Source organism: Serpula lacrymans, assembly GCF_000218685.1.
Source record: "Serpula lacrymans var. lacrymans S7.9 unplaced genomic scaffold SERLAscaffold_12, whole genome shotgun sequence".
NCBI classification, from domain to species: Eukaryota; Fungi; Basidiomycota; class Agaricomycetes; order Boletales; family Serpulaceae; genus Serpula; species Serpula lacrymans.
The window spans coordinates 1,237,725-1,259,725 of record NW_006763301.1 but is presented as its reverse complement, the minus strand read 5'-3'; the positions used below and the strand labels follow the sequence as shown (position 1 = coordinate 1,259,725).

Below are 22,001 nucleotides of genomic sequence, written 5' to 3'. Positions count from 1 at the left end.
GGCTGTGCAACTTTTACACGCCAAGGTTCACACTGGTTGTGGCATAAAGCACAAGTGTACCACTGCGGACTCCTTTAAATTAGAGTCACTGTAGCGAGCATAAACCATTGTTTTTGCTGAGAAAAGTGAGTAGCAAAAGTAAAAGTAGCCAGACCTTTCGTTACAGAAGAATGATTGACTGTTTAAAATTAGGTATTGCTTGGCTGAAGTCATGCATCATGATGGATGGTTCGGTACCCTAAACATGTTGACTCGACATACACCGGCCTCATTATAAGTCCTCTTTGCAGGCATTTAGTTATGTCTCATGCGGTTCTGGACCCATCATGGCGTCACTCACTTCCAGCTTATTCCTACGCAAAGACCCACCGTCTCCAAAATCTTCACTTGACGATGCAGATATCATTCCTGAAGTCTCAGCTTCAATCTTCAGTCTTCTTTCGTTCGGCTGGTTGACGCCCTTGCTGTCTCTGGGCTATATGAGGCCACTCCAAGCTACTGATCTCTACAAGCTCCCACAGGATCGTTCGGCAGCTCATGTAGCAGACATTATACTCTCATCATTCGAAGAACGGCGTAGAAAAGCTGATGAGTATAACACACAGCTTGCCCACGGTGATATTAGCCCTGGTCTTAAAGGTCTATGGTGGTCGGTCACAGGCAATCGAGCCGAACGGGAAACACGATGGAGGGAAACTGATGGAAAACGTCAAGCAAGCCTCATTCTAGCCATCAACGACAGTGTCAAGTGGTGGTTTTGGTCCGCTGGTGCCCTAAAGGTTATAGGAGATACTGCACAAGTAACAAGTCCGCTTGTTATCAAGGCAAGAACATGATACCTATGTCACTGAAAAACGTACTAAACTGATCTCTGCCAGGCCATCATCAACTTTGCCACAGAGTCTTATGCCAATCACTTTACTGGAGAACCGGTGCCCTCTATTGGTCTGGGTATTGGCTTGTCATTCGCCCTCCTTGCTTTGCAATTTGCAAGCTCGTGGTCTAGCAACCATTCTTTCTACCGTAGCATGTCAAGTGGTGTCTTAGTCCGCGGAGGGCTCATTGCTGCCATCTACTCGCGCTCTCTTCGTCTTTCTGGTCGATCTCGTTCAACCCTTAGCAACGGGAAGCTGGTGAATCATATCTCAACGGATGTGTCTCGAATCGACAATTGCTTCGCGTTTTTCCATATGACTTGGACTGCTCCCATCCAACTCGCCATTTGTCTCGTCTTGTTAATCCTAAATCTGGGTCCTAGTGCACTGGCCGGCTTTGCAGTGTTTTTTGCAGTTGCTCCATTTCAGAGCATATTCGTAACCCATTTAATCAGGCTGAGAAAAAGCAGTATGGAATGGACTGATAAGCGCTCAAAACTCCTCCAAGAATTGTTCAGTGGTATAAAGGTCATCAAACTCTTCGCATGGGAAATTCCGTTCCTTAAACGTGTATCTTCCTTCCGACAAAAAGAAATGGGGTATGTATATATAGTTTGGATTTTCTTCTCTTTTACACTGATGACATGGCACTTAAGATATATCCAGTCTCTACTCATTCTTCAAACAGGAGTGACCGCTATGGCTATGTCATTGCCTATCCTATCTTCTATCGTCGCTTTCATTACCTACTCCTTGTCAGGCCATGCGCTCGATCCAGCCAACGTATTTTCTTCCCTCTCTCTGTTTCAGATGATCATGGCACCAATGGCGTTACGTGAGTATTTCGCACTTCGTCTTTGCTGCAAACTTTACATGTTTTTCATTTAGCGATGGCATTGAGTGCCGTTGCCGATGCATATAATGCTCTCACCCGCCTTAAGGACGTATTCGAGGCTGAATTATTGGAGGAGACAGCGATATTCGACAAAGATTCGGAATCGGATGTTGCCATCAAAGTACAAGGCGCAAGCTTTACCTGGGATAGCTCTCCCAAACATGCAGAACAGGAGCAGCCTGAAGGTTCTAACTCGGATGAAAAGGACGATGACGAGAATATATTCAAGTTGACTGATATTGACATGTCAATTCCGCGCGGACAACTGTGTGCCATTGTTGGTGCAGGTGAATATTGTGTCACGGTTAATATGCAATAGCTAATTTTTATATGGTAATGTTTTTGTAGTGGGTGCGGGTAAAACGTCTTTACTGCAAGGCCTTGTTGGCGAGATGCGTAAAACAGCCGGTTCCGTTACCTTTGGAGGCACTGTTGGATACTGTGCACAAACCGCGTGGATTCAGGTGATTGAATAATTTCAGCTTCCAATTTTTTGCAGTGCATATAATTAGATATAGAATGCCACGATTCGCGAGAACGTTTGTTTTGGAAGACTTTTCGAGGAACAGAGGTACTGGAAAGCCATCCGCGATGCCTGCTTGGAACCTGATTTGGAAATACTGCCCAATGGCGATCTTACAGAAGTTGGTGAGAAGGTGAATACAATTTCAATAGGATCACGAATTATATCACAGCGTCTGACTTGATTAAAATTCCAATAGGGTATCTCACTTTCTGGCGGACAAAAACAACGGGTCAACATTTGTCGCTCTATATACTGCAATGCTGATATACAGATATTCGATGTGAGCACCACAGGAGGATTTCTCATATTTAGTTATGCTTAAACCACCATATTTAGGATCCCTTGTCGGCTCTCGATGCCCACGTCGGAAAAGACTTGTTCCAGGATGTTTTCAAGGAGAATCTACAAGGGAAAACCCGTGTGCTTGTAACGCACGCTCTTCATTTTCTCCCCCACGTGGATTACATATACACCATTGTCGATGGCCAAATAGCAGAGCGAGGTACATATTCCGAGCTCATGGAAAATGATGGCGCATTCTCCAAATTTGTCTGTGAGTACGGGTCGAGGGAACAATCCGATGATAGCGAACAGAATGACCAGGAAAGGACTCCCAAGAAAGCGAAAGATCTTGAAAGTGCGCTCCCAGGTAAAACGATGATGACTGAGGAAGAACGAAATACCGGTGCTATCAGTAGTACCATCTACGGAGAGCTCTTCAGAGCAGGAAATGGATTCGCCCTTGCCCCTCTGTTGCTTTTTGCTGTGATCCTGACGGAAGGTTGTAACCTGATGTCATCATATTGGTACACAATATACTTGCCTCTGATCATAAATGCTCTGCTCATCGTTGTTATTACTAGGCTTGTTTACTGGCAAGAAAGGTGTGTTGTCATGAAGCTTTTTTTTTGTTGTTCACTCACATTTCTCAAAGGAAGTGGCCACAACCCCAGGGATTCTATGTACGTCCTGATTGTCATATATGGACCCAAGGCTGATCGATAGATTTTAGATGGGAATATATGCTGGTATCGGCGTTTCCCAAGCGTTAAGTAGTTTTTTAACAGGGTCTATGTTTATCTTCTTTGTGATACATGCTTCGCAAATTTTACATGATGTAAGTGCAATCCTATCTCTTTTTATCGACAGCCCTCATCACTCTCGCTTCTATTAGAAAGCTATAAAACGCGTCTTGTACTCGCCAATGAGTTTTTTCGAAACGACTGTATGTAATTAATTAATTTATCTTCACTTCTTTCCCCTTGTTCAATGAAATATATAGCCACTAGGACGCATTATGAACCGGTTCACTAAAGGCATGTTTCCTTCAAACCTGGTCACATATATATATATATATTAAAGCCTGACAGCATAGACATGGACACATTGGATAACGTCCTTGGAGGTAAATCATCTCTTGTTTGTATGCCACCCTAGTTAAATCCTCATCACTCACAGGCTCTCTACGATTGTTGGTTTCAACCGGTGCTTCAGCCCTTGGATCTATTATCTTCATATCTGTCATTGTGCCGTGGTTCCTTATTGCGATCGCTGTCGTTTCAGTGTTCTATTTCTATGCTGGGTTATTTTACCGTGCCAGTGCTAGGGAGATCAAGGTATTTAACAAGTCCTTTGAATGAGTTGGCCGCTAATGTATACCTTTTCTTTCGTTTAGCGGCTTGGTACGTGTGGATCCTGACTCTCATTTGCTTACCACCCAGTCTAATTAAATTTAGACGCCATTCTGCGGTCCTCATTATACTCCCACTTTTCTGAATCGCTTACGGGTTTGACTACCATCAGAGCATATGGTGAAGTTCCGCGTTTCCAAGCTGAAAACGAGAAACGCATGGACATTGAAAACCGGTGAGACACAAACACTGCCGTTACCATTAAGAGAATATGCCCTTCTCATATAACATATGATTTAAAGTGCATGTTGGCTCACAGTGACAAACCAGGCAAGTATGATTACGCTCAAAGGAAGAACTGCCAACGGACTTTTTTTTCAGATGTGGCTTGGCATGCGTCTTGATTTTCTCGGTGCAATACTCACCTTCATCGTTGCAATAATTGCCGTAGCCACACGGTTCAGCATCTCTCCCGCCCAGACTGGCGTGATATTATCCTTCATTCTGTCAGTTAACCAAGTGCGTATATTATATTTGTATTATTATCCCAGCATGTTTATTCTGAGCTCCCTTAGATGTTTCATATGATGGTTCACCTGAGTGCGGAAGTAGAGAACAACATGAATGCGGTGGAGCGTATCGTACACTATGCCAACCAAGAAGAGCAGGAGCCTCCCCATCAGCTCGATGAATCCGCCTTGCCTGCTTCATGGCCCTCGGAAGGCCAAGTGGAGTTGAAGGATGTGGTCATGAAGTACCGTCCTGAGCTTCCTCCAGTTCTGAAGGGTCTTTCAATGTCGATAAAACAAGGGGAAAAGATAGGGATTGTCGGCCGGTATGATGTTCTCCATCCCTTGTACAGTTTATCTGATATCATGTTAGCACTGGTGCTGGAAAATCGTCTATCATGGCAGCCCTTCTCCGTATCGTAGAACTAGAATCTGGTTCTATATCGATCGACGGTGTTGACATATCTACTGTGGGTCTGATGAAATTGCGGAGTGGGCTTTCTATCATTCCTCAGGAAGCTGTGAGTTTATTATCCGCTTTGACTCCTGTTGTATATATCGACTGTTGATATATTTTCCCTGTAGTTCTTATGTGAGTTCTCTTTAGTTCCGTTCTCTACTGATCCTCATCGTCTATTTAGTTTCTGGTACACTGAGATCGAATCTAGACCCGTTTGAGTTGCACGATGATGCGCGGCTCTGGGATGCATTGAAGCGATCATATCTCGTCGAACAAGAATCACAGCCTGAAGGTGCACACGACGAGAAGACTTCAGACGCTCGATTCAATTTAGACAGCCAAATCGATGAGGATGGTAGCAATCTTTCGGTCGGAGAGGTAAGCTCTATCTTACTAGTTTGGATGGCCAGGATCAATAACCTGTAACCCCGTCTCAAAGCGATCCTTAGTGTCATTAGCACGGGCTTTAGTCAACGATACAACAGTGCTCATTTTAGACGAAGCGACGGGTATGTTCATCTTGCAATATCTGATGTCTTCCGTTTGTTGAACTATTTACCAGCATCTGTTGACTATAAAACTGATCGCCAAATACAAGACACTATTAAAACAGAATTCAAAGACAGGACGATATTATGTATTGCACGTATGTATCATTATTTCATCGCTGTTAAATAACTTAATCCTGTTGTCGTCAGATCGTCTACGTACCATTATCTCGTACGACAGAATCTGCGTGCTTGATGGAGGCTGTGTTGTGGTAGATATCAGTTTCTGCTCATTTCTCGCCTTTGCCATACTGAATGATTTTCCCAGGAATTCGATACGCCGAATACACTCTATTCTACGCCCAACAGCATCTTCAGAGAAATGTGTGATCGTTCTTCCATTTCTTTGCACGATATTCTTTCCGAGTCTAAAAGGAAGGAGACGGAGTAAATTGTTCTCGGAGCCTAATGAAGTGAGGTGCTTATTATAGGATATACACCCCATAGATACCACATCTTAAATTAATGAATCCAATCACTGCTCATTTCTTTTGTTTCTTGTCATAAGAGAAAATACAACCTGGTAGAGAGTGGGGAGTCCCCAGTGGAAATAGTGCTCAGCAGCGTTCAAAAATGTTTTATATGGCTGAGTTTACATTGCAAAACCTGTTACAGCATATTTGGACAACTGATAGTACAAAAAGAAAGACGACGAAAAATGATGCCAAGAATTCCAGATAGTAAGCTTGCAAATTGGCGAAGAGCACCTGACCACTTAGACGGTAAGCCAGATCGGTGCCCTATCCGTTCGAATAAAAATTCTGCTTTCTCTCCAGCCCGGTCCAATAGGGTCCCAATACACTGTACCTTCTTTGTGAGTCATGCCGCCCTGTGGGTTTATATACAGAACACGCCCCCTTCCTTGGCCTGAAGGATCCCTTGCGCCACTTGTTCTCACATCAATAGGGTTATTTCCAGTGGTGTCCAGAATGAAATCGCCTTCGTAAGTACTGCTCATTGATACCGTTACGGGCGAACCCGTGGTAACAGCGACAAAGTTTTGAATAGAGTTAAGTGCAGCATTCGTATAATAAATGGTGATGGGCCCATCATTGGTGTAGGCACTGAGGCTGAAGGGTTCGGCTGCAGCCTGAGCGTCATTGGAAAAGGTCGATTGCATGGGACTGAGAACGTAGTATCAGTAAAACGACACTGCGATCGTTAGCATAAATCTTACACACCTGTTATCTGTGCTCAAGGGAAGTCCTGTAAGATATGAACCCACAGCCGGATGGCCAACGGAAACGTCGATGGGTCCGAAGGTTGTACTGAAGTATAGCTGAGAAACATAGAAGGCACCCCTGATAAATGCTCTAGTCGTTTTGAACGAGCCAACATATGCGAAGACCGACTAGCAAAAAAATTCGAACCAGTGTGGAGAAAGGCGAGAAGACTCGGAGCTCACATCTGACCTAATGCCTGCGGTAAGGGTTGATAAGGAGATAGAGTTGAAGTAAACCGAGCTCTGGATATCGTCAATTTTGATGGAGTAGTGATCGAAGTTGGTTTGAAAATCCTTGATCCACAGGCGCTTGCCGTCCCAAGTAGCAGGAAATGTCACTGTGACATCAAAGTGCATGCGGCCCTCCTGCTCAGAAGGAATCCAATTGTCGGGCGTCTAGCAAGGCATTAAGACAGCTCGACGTAGCCCCTACCATTGGATAATAAACATTAAGCTCACATAAATGCCGACACCTTGAGTATTCATCCCTCTGTGCAGCAGACAGGCATTGACACGATTCAATGCCTGCTGTGTGTAGTAACCGACGTGCACAAGGACATCGGCCGTACTTTTGACGACATTTGATTTCACAATGTTGACGCTTCCAATGTTCGTACCGCCGCGAGTTATCATGTACAGTAAATCATAGTTGACGGGGAGTTGGAACGTGGTTTCGGCGTTGTAGGGGTAAAATTCCTCAGGAGGACTCTTGTTGTACACTGACCAACCATAGCCACCGACACAGCGTGTAATAACGCCATCTCCGGGCCCAGGCCACCCAGCGTCGTAATTAGCTGAGCTGAGCTGTGATCTCTGATTGATGATATTCATTAGCTGCGCACAGTCAAAACGATGGGCGATGGACATACACTATTCGTATCACAGTTATAACATGCAGCTTCAACCAGGATGTCTGTGAGAAATGAGAGAAAAAACCAAGCGACGAGAGAAGCTGCATTGGAATGCATGGGTACCAGCATTCATGAATGAGACTGGCTATTATGTGAAGGCCAGGAGGGAAACCTGAGATAAGACGGAGAATACCTAGGGCCTTATAAACTGCAGGGAAACCACGGTGACATAATCTTTGTTGAACGATAATGCTGGATTTGAATGGGGGAACAAGTCTTAGTCAAGTTTACGAATAGAAGAACCAAACACAAGGACAAGCCGAATAAGCCATGATGCACATTACTGAATGTACGGAATGAGGGGTCGAACATTGAAGCTATGTCTATATCAGTCAGGGATAGTGCAGTGCCAACTGTGGGGTTCACGAGTATTAATAGCGTCGTTCGAAGTAAACGCTGAAATATTTTCAGGAGCCTGAAAAAAAGAAAGGTGGATATTTGTAAGCGTCTGAAGCTGAAATAATTACCAGAAAGGGTCGGGTATAGATGAATTCATTTTTTCCAAAGAATTCATGGGGCTAACTCCGCCTGAAATTCCGATGCGTGTTATCGAACTGACCAGACACAGCTATTAGTCTCTTTACGCCCACGCTATGTCTCGCTCTACTCAACCTGCCGACGACTACAACGATGATCTTGATGATATTGATGAATTTGACGAGAATGGGATGCCTGGAGGCCCCCTGACCATTAAGTGGACGTCGGAACGTACAGATCGTCTCCTGGATTGGTTGGAACAAAATGTTCAGAAATGACATCTGCTCTTCTCCGACTCTCAGGAAGATGCCAACAAAGAGAGTAGGAAGAAGGGTCAGGCAAAGTCGAGCAAGGTTACGATACATGGGGAGATAGCTCAGTTTGTATTCAGTGGAGATAGGGATCCAGTCATACGCAGCACTCTCAAAGCCAATCCAGGAAGGTTTGCAAAAGCTGTCGATAACCACATTGCCTCGTACGTTGTCCCTCACATCTATTCAAGTCAGGCCAACTCATAACTTTCTGTTCAGACTCAAGAAAAAATACCGTCAATCTTGTACAACGCTGGGTCATACTGGAGCTGGTCTCACTTTTGACCAACTAGAAGGGAACCCCGACTACAAAGGACCAATTGGTGCGTTCCTACGTTAGTTCAGGTTGCCTTTTCCTTTGAGTAGCACAAACCACTGACTATTTGCATTATTTATAGGCGTGATCACTACAAAATTCAAGATCTTCAACCGTCTGCATGGCTTTTGGCGGAAAATCCCCAACTATAATCCGTTCACAACATCGTCAGATCCAGACCAGGATCACGAGGCGCAGGCATTCGATATGTTGTTCCCAAACAAGCGTAGCCGGAGTCGAGCTGACCATCATGCAGCAAGTGAACCCGCAATGCAGGTCCACAATCAGCTACCTCAACAACCTCTCCCCCAGAGCCATGGGTATGAGGATTATCAGCATTTCCAGAATGACAACTTTGTCCACCAACCGTTCAATCAATTCGCTCAGTTCAGTCAAATCCCTCCACATATCAACCATCACAGTAGTTCTCTCGCCAATTCTGGCATGGTATCTTCAGCTTCTTCCTTGCCAAACAATTCATCACTACCTTCGCTACCGTCTATCGCAACTGATCCTAGTTTTTTTGACTCAAACGCCGCCAGCCTTTTCCCAGGAGCATACCATCAATCCCTTTCTTCACTTTTCCAGACAAACCATTCCTCCCACTCTTTCGGTTCTTCATTTGACGATATGCAGCCTCGAGGTCTCCAAGGTTTAGAAGTCGGACATCTACAAGTGCGTGATGTACCATTTCAAGATATACCCTTCCAGCTTCCAAGTTCTCCTGTCTCTGGATCCGTGTCTGGACACTCTGGTTTCTTTATGAACCAGGCTCCCGCTTCTCCCGCCTCGGGCCACTCCAGCTTCTACGCAAGCGTACCTCCAGGCTCTCCGTCCTCTGGCCAGTCTGGCTTCAGTGCAAATCCCAGCGCGAACCTCATTCCTCTCTCACCTAACCCTGGCTTCTTTGCGAACCTTCCCCCGTCTTCTCCCGTTTCTCGCTTGGCCTCACCTCCTCCCCCTGTCCCATCTAAGCTTACTGCAACTGCGCCCGCAAAGATTGTCAAATCGGGAAAACGGTCATCTGCTGTGACCGTCAGAGAGACACTCCGGGCCCAGTTAGCAACATCGTCAGGCAACGAAGTGAGCACAGAGCGTCTTATCACCACAGACAGAAGGGTCAGTACAAAGGACGCTGGGACCCCACAGTCTGCAAAGGTGGACGACAGGCCACGTAAGCAACCACGATCTCATATTGAGGACAATGTGTCCTTGATGCAGAAGGTGATGGAGCCTGTTGCGCAGGCTATGCAAGGACAGCAAAGCCTTGCACAGGAGGCACTCCAAGTTAAGGGAGGTAAGGTAGCCGCGAGGCATGCGAAGTACACGGCCATAGCAGAACGTGCACGCAGTGACAGGCGGTCGAAAGATAAGGAAGCCACTGTGTTGGAACACGAACAGTTCAAGGAGAAGCTGCAGTTAGTTAACAGAAGTCAGGTACAAAGGGAACGAGAACAGCGACAACACGAGAAGGACATGTTTGAAATGAAATTCAAACTCATCCAAGCCGTCAAGGATATCCCTGGTGTGGATAGTAGCATCATCTCTTCCCTTCTCGCCAACAACTCTACCTCGCCTGCTCCCTCTTCACTGGTGTCCAATTTCTTTGAGCAGTCGATTTCTGGCCCTGTTGCTTCCTCTTCCACTTCCGTATCCACCTCTGCTTTCAATTCTCGTGCATTGGACAATTATAAAGATTACAGCGGTGATGATGACGCTGATGATGACGCTGATGACAATGAAGACTCAATGGCAGTTGATGGGGGGTTGTACGAGTGAATTCATACTATCGTGCTTGTTCTGAATCATCGCTATCTCTGTACTATCTTATTTTTTGTATGTTTGTTGAGCAATCATAGTGTTGTGGTATTTGTGAACAAAGTATTACATTCAATGTTTACAGGTTCAGTCTACATAAAGATGACTAGAAAAAAGTCCCAGCATTAAACGATGACGAAGTAACTGACCCTCGGGTATATTCACCCCATCAACGACACGAGGTGCTTCTGGCAACTCACAGGCAACGGCTATATCATCAGGTACATCCTCGGAAGCTTCGCCCTGATTGTCATCTCGCCCATCATGGTTGTCAAACCCGCCATCATCATTCCACCTTTCAGCACTGTTGTCGCCTTCTATAAGAATCACCAAGTTGTGCAAAATAAAACATGAACGTAGCCACATAACAGCCCACTGATGCCTCTGGTGTGAACTGATTTGTATCCTGAGTTCTCGCAGAGATTGAAATCGGCCCTTGAGTAAGCCGATTGCATGCTCCGATCGGATCCGAATACGCGAGAGGTAGTAGTTATAGTGGCGCTCGCTTTGCGTAAGGTTACCATTTGTGGGACGCTTAAACGGCGCCACACACCATTTTTGGAGGGGGTATGCCGAGTCTGCCCACAGCCACTCGCCTTCGTCTAGAAATGCTGTGTGATCGCGAAAAATCTGAGTGCTTTCAAATGCATAGGAGTCGTGGACGCTGCCCGTATGGCCCAGACCGTAGTCAACTATCCGTAGATTGTGCGGCAAGATAACGATCTGGGATTAATTAGTCAATATCTGTATGTAATATTTGTGATCGGGACAACGCACCTGAGCGTTTAATGAGTAATTTGATGAACGATCGTACCAGGCCTCGCCAAAATGGCTTGGCTTTTGGAACAGCGGGAATGTTGTCCCATCTACTGAAAGCCAGCCGTTTTGCCATGATGGGCAGACCTTTGACCCTGCATAAGCTTTAGCTTTTATTTTTTCCTCATTTGTTGGTTTGCACATAACCATGTCATGCAGGGAAATGAGCGCGACAACCACCCGCTTAGTCGATAGCACTACTGTGCCGGCTGATACTCCAGCCCATTCGGCTACATCATCGCATGACGCAGCATTCCCGTAATGTCCGGCCCGAACAAGAAAGATGGCGAGCTGGAGGGAAACAGCATACTGGGGGTTGTTGGACTCGTTATGAAATATTGGGTGGTTCTCGATCAGGGTCACGATTGCATCAAAAGTTGCCGGAAGCACGCGGAGCTTACGCGAGAAATGGCGGGTGTCGTTATGGCGAGCCCACTCAAGCAAGCCAAGTTGGGGCTGCCGAAATGCAGGTGCTTTGGGAAAAAAAACCCTGGTCTCTTCCACCGTTTTGTGTAGCATCATGTATACTACGGATGTGACCTGCATAAGTGTGAGCTGAGTGATTGGATGTGATTGATACCCCATATCCTCGGCATCGTTGTCCTCACCACCCTCCGACTCTCGATCAGATTCTCGATCCGACTCGCCTATGCCGTCAGACCCACCGCTAAGCGATAAGCTATCCAAATCGAGCCCCAACCCCAACTCTGATCCCACATTGGAGCTAACCGAGTCGCTGGAGTCGGAATCACTTGATGATGACGTTGAAAGGCCGATAGACAACTGGGCCGGTTGTTTCAGGGAAGCTAGCAAGTTGTTAAGTAGCGTCATTTGTGAGTTGATGAATAAACTGTCGAGAGCATTGAGATGCTGATCGCGGATTGTAGGACGGTGTCGACTCATAGTTACGATGGATTTGTGGGGGGGAGGCTCAATCTGATCTGATTTTTTATATATACAACCTTTGTAGTCTGACTTTGTATATCTGATCGAGAATTCATCTATACCCGACCCTTTCTGGTAATTATTTCAGCTTCAGACGCTTACAAATATCCACTTTTCTTTTTTTCAGGCTCCTGAAAATATTTCAGCGTTTACTTCGAACGACGCTAATACTTAAGTGTTGACCACAAAATCATGATGGGCTTACAAACTGAAGCCTGTCACGAGTCCGGCTGCGTTGTGAATATAAGTTTCTGCTTATTTCTCATCATTACCATACTCAGTGAATGGAATCAGACACACCTATTAACTCTATTCATCACGGTTCAATAGCATTTTCAGAGAAATGTGTGATATCATGATCAGTCATCCAATTATTTGGACAATTATTCTTTCCCGAGTCCAAAAGGAAGGAAACAAGATAAACAGTTCTCGAAGCTATATGCCCCCTAGATACCGCACCTCAAGATAAAAATGTCATTTGTCATTCATTTTGTTCCTTGTCATAAGAGAAAATGAAGCCCGGCAGAGTGTGAAAGTGTGTCCAGTGGATATACTGTACGTAGTTGTATGCAAGCAACGGCCGCCAGGGTGTGACCTCCGAGTTTGCCCCAGAGTTAGCAACGAGGTCAATGTGACCTGTGACACTTCTGAGATTGGCAACGCCGAGGCCGAGAACAGTCGGTAACGGCTGGTAAAGGCCTTGCATCGGTCGGTAAGGGCTCGCATCGGTCAATGAACCAGCCTCGTGGCCTTTAACTCCGCTAAGGTACCAGGAAATTTATACCAATTTACAATGAATTTTGACTCGTTTGCACTGCTACAACAACTTCACTGACACTATGGAGCTGAAAAGTAATACTTCTGACAACATTTCACGCATAAAATACCTCTCAAAACTGTTCAAAAGCTTACCTGATGATCTCCCTCTGAACCCCGCTAGCTCTCGGTACAGATTTGGCTTGGACGGCGAGGAACTTGAAGAAAATGGCCACTGGTATGCTCTCAATCACAACCTGGAAATTTGCTTCCAGGCCCACAGTCTCCGAGGTGAACCACTGAAGATCACTGAGCGTGGGAAGAGCCTGGATACACTGTTGAAGATGCTGCAAGACGGGATGCGAGAGGCTCCAGGGGATGCCGAGTTGATAATGAATTGGGTCGAGAGGTTGATTGCCGCAGCTATGGTGTCCGGGGCTAAGAATGTAAAGCAGACATCAAAGTGAGTTGGCCATTGTCAGCAAACAGTCACCCGAAAGTTAAACAACATATCTCAGGAGAAAGATGGCCTTTTCATCATCGGATGAAGGGTCAGCAGCACAGCCTGCCATCAAAACCGCGCTAAAGAAGAGAGGGCCAACGCGGAAGGCACGAGATAGGTTGCCTGTCAAAGGGACAGCTGTAACACCCATCACCATCGTCGACGACACAGACACATCATCCGACACCGAGACAACGGCCCCTCGCGTCCATTCCGAGCCTCTGCGCGCGAGAGAAACTGCCAAGCCCAAGATGCCGAGGCTGGTTGCACTGGATGACAGCGATGATGAACATGATGGAGATGATGTTGATGATGGTGAATTGCCCAAGCCAGTGCGGAAGAGACAGTCCACCCTTTTCGCATTTTCTGGGTTCAAGAAGCTGAGCAAGGCTGAGGCTGATGAACAGAATAGGAGAGAGATGGCAGAGACGAGACAGGAGGCAGAGGATGAGCGAGTTAGAGAAGCCATGGTCCGGAATCTGAGAGAGACCCAGAAGCGCGAGGGTGCACGAGAGAGGAAGAGGAAAAGCCGATTCAGCAAGAAAGCGAAAGAGATACGGAGTGGTAAGAGGAACTCAGCGGGGAAAATCATGAAAAAGGTCAGTCCCTGCCAAACACATTTCGACTTTTGTACTCACAGTTACAGATGGTTCTCGGCCATGAAACCCCGGCTGCTGGTGTCCCCGATCTCTCTGATCTTGCTGAACTGTCAAGGCCTGGCAAGATATGGAAGAAGGGTCGTAATGTGAAGTTGAAGGGCACAATTCAGAATCGGCACTCGCGCACAAACTGGTATCATCCATACCTTTGGGTTCACATCAACAATGTCGCCTCTCGAGTCGCCTGGTCACCTACATTCATTGTTAGCACGCTGCAGAAAGACCACCCGAGCCTTTTTGCAAAGCTCCATCGGGGAACCGTTTTTAAGTGGATTTCCAAGAAGGGAAAGAAGTGGTCGAAGAAGACAGTCGAGAATGTTGCACGTCGCAGTGTCCTTGCCCGTACTGGCCGCGTTGGGATTCTCTCGCCGCATCGGGAGATTGTCGAGGAGGTGACATCCCAGCTTAAGGACCTTCGACTTTCCGGTGTTCCGGTTAATATTCTTGTTGCGCGATCAATACTTATAGCGGTGATCAAGGAGAGACAACCTGAACTTCTCGATCGTGGGGATTTCTTCTGCTCTGAGGTCAGTTATACAGCTCTTCAGTGAGTAAAATTAATTCAAGCTGATGTTTGCGTTGGCAGTCATATGTCAGGGACTTTCTCGAAAGTACACTTGACTGGTCAGTCAGAAAGGGCACTCGAGCTGCTGCTCATATCCCCGATAATGCCGATGATCTATGCGAGGCGGCATTTTTCCGTATTGTACATCTCGCTAATTGGTATGACATTCCATTAAGTGTAAGTCCCTCTATGATTGCTTTTTCGAGGTTATCTGATGTAATTATTTCAGCTTCTTATCAATATGGATCAAACAGGTGTTTACCTGGTTCCGGGTAACAATGTCACTTTTAATGACAGGGGTGCGAAGCAAGTCAACATCGCTTCGAAAGATGAGAAGCGGGCCTACACACTTGTGGTGGCTAGCTCATGTGCTGGCGATCTATTACCTTTCCAGCAAGTGTGGAGTGGGGCATCAGTAAAGAGCTGCCCTACTGGCAATGCGAAGGGTATGGAAGAAGCACTCGACAGAGGCTTTCATTTTACATTTGCCAATAGCCCTAAGAAGACGAGCCACTTCAGCACCTTCAAGACCATGGTCGAGGTATGTCATTAATGACTTGCTGTAATTTCAAACACATCAGCTAATCATTTGTTGTGGTAGTGGATGGAGTGCGTGTACATTCCATATGTAAACAAGATCATCCGCGATGAAGAACTTCCCGAGGATCAAAAGTCAATCTTATTCATTGACTGCTATCCTGTGCACACGGGGGAAGAATTTCGGAACTACTGCCGCCACCACCATCCGAATGTCTTTGTTATCTATGTACCTGCCAACTGTGAGCCTCATTCTCTACCGGGTTGTGTTAGATTGCTAATCCTGTTTAGGCACTGGCATCTATCAACCTGCTGATGTCGGACTGCAGCGCGTGACAAAGCATGCTCTGAAACAAGAGTCTCTCAACTTTTTAGTTGAATCACACCGTCAACAGCTAGCCGGTGGTCTAAAACCTGAAGCTGTCCGATTCACTCACTCCCTACCCGTTCTTCGGGATGCCACAGTTGCTCCTGCTGTCCATGTTTATGACATGTTCAAGCAGGGTAAGGGCCCAGAGCTTGTTCGCAAGGTAAGCTCCATTTCATTATCAGTATCATACCATCCTGACGACTTTATTTAGGCTTGGTCAAAATGCCAAGTAAAACAGTGGTGCCTCTCTCCTGAGGTCATACAGCACCGAGACACAAAGGCGGCCTTGCGGAAGTACCTTCAAGACCACCCCACATTCAAAGCCGAGATTGATGCAAAGATTGGCGATGTTTATGGCATTGACTCCGAACATGTCAACACCGAAGATGACTTCAACAACGAAGGTGCCGACATGGATGATTCCGAAGTCCCGATTGGTTCAGTTATTCAGGAGGCACTCGGAAACGGGTTGGGTTGCATGCCCTTCTCAGCAGCGGGCCATGGTATTGCATCTTCCGAGCACACTGCGGTCCATGATGGTGGTTTCTTGCGGGGGTTGGCTGAGGGGGATGATATTTGGGCTTGGAATGTGGATGGTACTCGCATAAGCACTCTACCTTAGACTTAGGGGCTCTAGAATCAAATTTTTGCTGTTTGCGCGATTTTTTTTGCGATTTTTTGTGATTTTTTGCGATTTTTACAATTTTGACCTCAGCCTAGTGTGACTGAAAAGTTGATAGCAACGAGCCCCCTGTGACCGGTGACCGACTAGTACATTAGGCAACGCAACCGACCCCCTGTGACCTGTGACGTTGCTTGCATACAACTACGTACAGTAGTGCACCGCAGGAAACTTCTACACAAAATGTCTTATAAGGCCGAGCTGGCATTTTACTCTCTGGCTTTAGCTCTCTTATAGATCTGATGTGAGAGAAAGAAAGAACTTAATGAGCCGCGCTGACTCGAGCACAGTGCGTTGGACAAATTATGTATGATGAAGAAGGGTGATATGCAGTAGTGAATTTTAGGAGTAAATTCGAGAAAATCGAAATTTGGGATTTGATGTGGTCGCGAGAAAAGAAAGATGGGCGCCACATCACTAGTACTCGCAGGCAAGTTAGTACGCCATCTCACTCAGAACCACAACTTCGACTGAATGGCAAAATTATGACAATCAATTGCAAGACGGGACAAGGAATTTCCACATTCGCCGATGTAACTGTACTACGTATTATCTCTAGAGCACTAGAACCCATAATCGATACAAGAAATGACTTTTATTCTTTGCAAAACTTGTTACAAAATATTTGGACAAAAAAGGCACAACAAGATGACAGAAAAAGATACTCTGAATTTGAGATAGATAGTAACCTAACCTCGAGGTAGTAACTTTGCAATTCGGCGAAGAGCTGTGACCCATCTGACTGCTCAGACGGTAAGCCAGATGGGCGACCTGTTCGTTCGTATTGTAATATAGCTTCCTTCCCAACCCGGTCCTTGAGGATCCCAATACACTGTGCCATACATGAGACTCGCGTCCTGTGGGTTTTTGACCAGGACTCGTTCTCTTCCTCTTCCCGAAGGATCCTTCGCGTCACTCTCTCTCACAACAATAGGGTTATCACCACTGGTCTCGAGACGAAAATTGCCTTCATATGTACTACTCATGGTTATTGCTACGGGCGCACCCTCTGTAGCGGCGTTGAATGTTTGGACAGAGTCGACTGGGGCATTTGTATAAGAGACAGTGATCGGGCCATTTATGGTTTTGGCATCGACGCTGAAGGAGCCGCCGCTGGTAGCGTATTCAGAAAACGTTGATTGCATGGAGCTAGGAATATCAGTAACCCTGTATTCGCTAGCATAGATTCCACGCACTTTTCGTTCGTCCCCAAAGGAACTCTGGTTAGATACGAACCCACATCCCGATGGCCAACTTGAACATCAATGGGTCCGCTGGTTGTTGAGAACCATACATCAGTAACATTAAAGGCACCCCTGACATACGCTTTAGTTGACATGAACGTGCCAGAACGTGCGGAGATGGACTGATAAGAAAATAATCGGGTTGAGTGCGCAAGGTAAGGACGATTTAACACGAGAAGTCACCTTTGACATGATACCCGCGGCATCAGCACGCACTGTGATATCGTCAAAGTAAACTGAATTCTGGATATCCTGGATTTGAACGGAGTAGTGAGATGTAGTGATATCAAATCTCTTGATCTGCAGGGGTTTGCCACCGGGGGTAGCGGGAAGTGTCACTGTGACGTCAAAGTGCATGCGACCTTCCTGCTCAGAAGGGAACCATCCGATAGGTGTCTGACAATGTATCAAGGCGGTTTGCGGCAGCCCTAAAATAATAATGAGAATCAACTTACATAAATGCCAACACCTTGAGTATTATGATACCCCGGGCCTTTATTCAGCAGACAGACATTGGCATGATCCAACGCCTGCTGTGTGTGGTAACCCACGTGCACAAGGACATCAGCCGTATTTTTGACAACATTCGAGTTGACGATGGTTATGGTGCCGATGTTTGCACCACCTCTAGCTAACAAGTACAGGATTTCATAGTCGACGGGAAACTCGAACGAGGTTTCGGCAGCATAAGGGTAAAACGCCCCGGGAGTCTCGTTGTAGACTGACCAGGCAGAACCACCAAGACAGCGTTCAACAACACCATCTCCGGGGTCAGGCCATCCAGCCTCGTCATCAGCCAAGCTGAGACGTGATATCTGATTGACAATATCCATTAGCTGCGCATCATCAAAGCGATGGACATACACTGTTGGTATTGCAATTATAGCATCTTGCTTCAACCAAGATGTCTGTGAAAACAGTGAAGAAGAGCCAGGAAACGAGAGGGGTTGCGAAGGAATACATCGGTGCCAGCGGTGGTGAATGAGGCTACTGTTGTGTGGAGGTCAGCACTGCGATGGGATGGAAACCTGAGATATAACGGAGAATACCTGATGCCTTATAAATCACAAGGAAGCCAAGACGACATGATCCCCGTTAAATAGACATGATCCCCGTTGAAAGATAGTGCTGGATTCGAATGGGGGAAGAACAGATGTGTGACGAGTCCGAGTGAAGTTTACGAATAGAAGAACCAGACGCAAGGACAAGCCGAATACCCCACGATATACATTACTAAATGTACGAAATGAGGGTTGAACATTGGAGCCAAATGCCTATATCAGTCAGTGATAGTGCCAACGGTGGGGTTCACGAGTATTTATAAGTGTTGACCACAAAATGGGCATGTACTTGCAAAATCAAGCCTGTCACAAGTTCGACTGCGTTGTTGTTAACATTTGTTTCTGCTTATTTCCCATCATTGCCATACAGAATGATTTCACAGAAATTCGACACACCTATTACACTCTGTTCTACGCCACGGGGCCCAACAGCATCTTCAGAGAAATGTGTGATATCATAATCCTTCATCCATTGCTTTTGACAATATTCTTCCCGAGCCTAAAAAGAACCCAAGCCTAAAAAGATGGAAACAAAATAAGCAGTTCTCGAAGCTATATGTCCCATAGATACCGCACCTTGATTTGAAAAACTCCCTTCTCGTTCTTTTGTTTCTTGTCGAGAAAACGAAGCCTGGCGGAGACTGAAGGTATCCCCAGTGGAAATAGTGCATTGCAGGAAACTTTTACACAAAATGTCTTACTATATGGCGGAGCTGGCATTTTACTCTCTGGCTTTAGATCTCTTATAGATCTTTCTATGCGTTTCGTATGTTCTATGTCTGTAGATTAAGAAAAGAATGAAAAGATGTGATGTATATTATTCCACAGGTTTTTGTTCCATTAAAGTAAGCGTCATTGGACGACAACCTGACTTCAAGGGTTTCGTATGTTCTATGTCTGTAGATTAAGAAATGAATGAAAAGATGTGATGTATATTATTCCACAGGTTTTTGTTCCATTAAAGTAAGCGTCATTGGACGACAACCTGACTTCAAGGGTTTCTCGGTTCCGAGTCGAAACCTGGTCTGGAGGTAATGCTCGAGATGAGCTGTGGGTGTCGAACAGATCCGATGTGAGAGAAAGAGAGAACTTAACGAGTCGAACTGACTCGAGCACAGTGCGTTGGACAAATTCTGTATAATGAAGTGTAGCAGTGAACTTTAGACTAAAGAATAAATTTGAGATTTCTGTAAATCGAAATTTGGGAGTTTGATGTGGTCGCGAGAAAAGAAAGATACGCACCACATCACTCCCGCGTATAGACTTCAAAGTACCTTGCAATTGGCTCACCCAGAACCAAAATTTCATCTGAATGGTAAAATTGAATTTCCACATTCGCCGATGTAACTGTACTGATACTACGTATTGTCTCAATAGCTCTTCTTGACAAGTTCTAAGGCAAGCATTGACAACTGCACTAGAACCCATGACTGATAAAATAAATGACTTTTATTCTTTGTGGGGCCTGTTACAACATATTTGGGCGAAAAATAGTACAACAAGATGACAGAAAAAGATACCAAGAATTTGAGATAGGAACCTCGAGACAGTAACCTTGCAAATGGACGAAGGGTTGACCTGCATCTGACAGCTCAGACGGTAAGCCATATGGGTGCCCTATCTGTTCGGATTTGTATGCTGCTTCCTGCCCAGCCTGGCCCAACAATATCCCAATGCGCTTCGCCGTCCCTGTGAGTCATGCCGCTCGGTGCGCTGACATTCACAATACGCCCCCTTCCTTGTCCTGAAGGATCCCTTCCACCACGTTCTGCCACGCTGATAGGGTTATCCCCAGTGGTGTCAAGACTGAAACTACCTTCATATGCATTGCTCATCGATACCGTGACGGGTGAACCCGAGGTTTGCGCGACAAAGCTTTGAACAGAGTTGGCTGGGGCGTTCGTGTAATAAACGGTGATGGGCCCATCGTTGGTGTAGGCACTAGCACTGTAGGATTCGACTGTAGCCCGAGCATCATTGGAAAAGGTTGATTGCATAGGGCTAGGAAGATAGTATCAGTAAAAATAATACTGCATTCGCTTGCAAAACTTCAACACACTTATTATTGCCGCCCAAGGGAAGTCCTGTAAGGTCTGAACCCGTAACAGGATGGCCGACGGAAACGTCGATGGGTCCGAAGGTTGTACCGAAGGATAGCTGAGAAACATTGAAGGCACCCCTGATAAATGCTCTAGTCGTCGTGAACGAGCCAGTATATGCGAAGATCGACTGGCAAAGAATTCGAATCAGCGCGCAAAACAAAGAGGAACGCGAAAAGACTCGGAGCTCACATCTGACCTGATGCCTGCGGTAAGAGTTGATAATAAGATAAAGTTGAAGTAAACCGACTTCTGAATATCGTCAATTTTGATGGAATAGTGATCGAAGTCGGTTCGAAAGTTATTGATCCGCAGGGGCTTGCCGTCCGAAGTAGCAGGAAATGTCACTGTGACATCAAAGTGCATGCGGCCCTCCTGCTCAGAAGGAATCCAATTGTCGGGCGTCTAGCAAGGCATTAAGACAGTTCGACGTAGCCCTTACTATTGAACAATAATGATAAGCTCACATAAATGCCGACACCTTGAGTATTCATCCCTTTGTTCAGCAGACAGACATTGGCATAATCCAATGCCTGCTGTGTGTAGTAACCGACGTGCACAAGGACGTCAGCCGTATTTTTGACGACATTTGAGCTGACGATGTTGACGCTTCCAATGTTCGTACCGCCGCGAGTTATCATGTACAGTAAATCATAGCTGACGGGGAGTTGGAACGTGGTTTCGGCGTTGTAGGGGTAGAATTCCTCAGGAGGACTCTTGTTGTACACTGACCAGGCAGGACCACCGACGCAGCGTTCAACAACACCGTCTCCGGGCCCAGGCAACCCAGCTTCGTAGTTTTCCAAGCTGATCTGTGATCTCTAATTGACGATATTCATTAGTGACGCACCGTCAAACCGATGGGCGATGAACATACACTGTTGGTATTGCGATTATAACGTGCAGCTTCAACCAGGGTGTCTGCAAGAAAAGTGAAAAAGAGCCAAGCGACGACAAGGGCTGGATAGGGATGCATCGGTGCCAGCGGTGATGGGTGAAACTGGCTATTACGTGCAGGTCAGCTCTGAGATGGCAGGGAAATCTGAGACAGGACAGAGAATGCCTGGGGCCTTATAAATCGCAAGGAAGCCAGGGCAACATGATTCTTGTTGGATAACAGTGGAACTGGATTTGAATGGGAAGAGCAAAAATATGTTGAGTCCGAGTCAAGTTTACGAATAGAAGAACGCGATGCAAGGACAAGCCGAACAAGCCACGATGCATATTAATGATTCAAATTGTACGATATGAGGGATTGGACATCAA

At 46.1% G+C, this 22,001-nt stretch overlaps 6 protein-coding genes across 6 annotated transcripts; 3 read left to right on the top strand and 3 right to left on the bottom strand.

The window, feature by feature from the left end:
- Positions 1-326: 326 nt before the first annotated feature.
- Positions 327-5,835, top strand: SERLADRAFT_351211 (uncharacterized protein; the record flags this gene model as incomplete). Its single annotated transcript, XM_007322241.1, has 25 exons — positions 327-815; positions 879-1,474; positions 1,532-1,710; positions 1,764-2,057; positions 2,119-2,234; positions 2,289-2,426; positions 2,493-2,576; positions 2,633-3,102; positions 3,160-3,180; positions 3,231-3,258; positions 3,309-3,417; positions 3,475-3,521; positions 3,579-3,616; positions 3,667-3,701; positions 3,755-3,912; positions 3,972-3,978; positions 4,033-4,162; positions 4,230-4,446; positions 4,503-4,762; positions 4,810-4,961; positions 5,078-5,274; positions 5,336-5,405; positions 5,459-5,542; positions 5,595-5,656; positions 5,713-5,835. 25 exons carry the CDS (start codon positions 327-329, stop codon positions 5,833-5,835), a joined length of 4,104 nt encoding a protein of 1,367 aa, XP_007322303.1.
- Positions 5,836-6,006: 171 nt separating this feature from the next.
- SERLADRAFT_417651 (uncharacterized protein) lies at positions 6,007-7,963 on the bottom strand (the record flags this gene model as incomplete). The annotated part of the gene is made up of 5 exons (XM_007322240.1): positions 6,007-6,568; positions 6,626-6,795; positions 6,850-7,062; positions 7,126-7,479; positions 7,536-7,963. The coding sequence occupies 5 exons, from the start codon at positions 7,644-7,646 to the stop codon at positions 6,160-6,162; spliced, it is 1,257 nt and encodes a 418-aa protein (XP_007322302.1).
- A 207-nt stretch (positions 7,964-8,170) lies between these two features.
- Positions 8,171-10,460, top strand: SERLADRAFT_441695 (uncharacterized protein; the record flags this gene model as incomplete). The annotated part of the gene is made up of 4 exons (XM_007322239.1): positions 8,171-8,320; positions 8,357-8,529; positions 8,585-8,700; positions 8,764-10,460. 4 exons carry the CDS (start codon positions 8,171-8,173, stop codon positions 10,458-10,460), a joined length of 2,136 nt encoding a protein of 711 aa, XP_007322301.1.
- Positions 10,461-13,099: 2,639 nt separating this feature from the next.
- On the top strand, positions 13,100-16,271 carry SERLADRAFT_417650 (uncharacterized protein; the record flags this gene model as incomplete). The annotated part of the gene is made up of 8 exons (XM_007322238.1): positions 13,100-13,479; positions 13,535-14,117; positions 14,159-14,704; positions 14,764-14,919; positions 14,972-15,283; positions 15,344-15,521; positions 15,571-15,809; positions 15,861-16,271. The coding sequence occupies 8 exons, from the start codon at positions 13,100-13,102 to the stop codon at positions 16,269-16,271; spliced, it is 2,805 nt and encodes a 934-aa protein (XP_007322300.1).
- A 641-nt stretch (positions 16,272-16,912) lies between these two features.
- On the bottom strand, positions 16,913-18,542 carry SERLADRAFT_476390 (uncharacterized protein; the record flags this gene model as incomplete). Its single annotated transcript, XM_007322237.1, has 4 exons — positions 16,913-17,480; positions 17,528-17,697; positions 17,759-17,971; positions 18,031-18,542. 4 exons carry the CDS (start codon positions 18,406-18,408, stop codon positions 17,078-17,080), a joined length of 1,164 nt encoding a protein of 387 aa, XP_007322299.1.
- A 1,528-nt stretch (positions 18,543-20,070) lies between these two features.
- On the bottom strand, positions 20,071-21,711 carry SERLADRAFT_417648 (uncharacterized protein; the record flags this gene model as incomplete). Its single annotated transcript, XM_007322236.1, has 5 exons — positions 20,071-20,637; positions 20,696-20,865; positions 20,928-21,140; positions 21,203-21,556; positions 21,586-21,711. 5 exons carry the CDS (start codon positions 21,709-21,711, stop codon positions 20,229-20,231), a joined length of 1,272 nt encoding a protein of 423 aa, XP_007322298.1.
- Between the last annotated feature and the right edge of the window lie 290 nt (positions 21,712-22,001).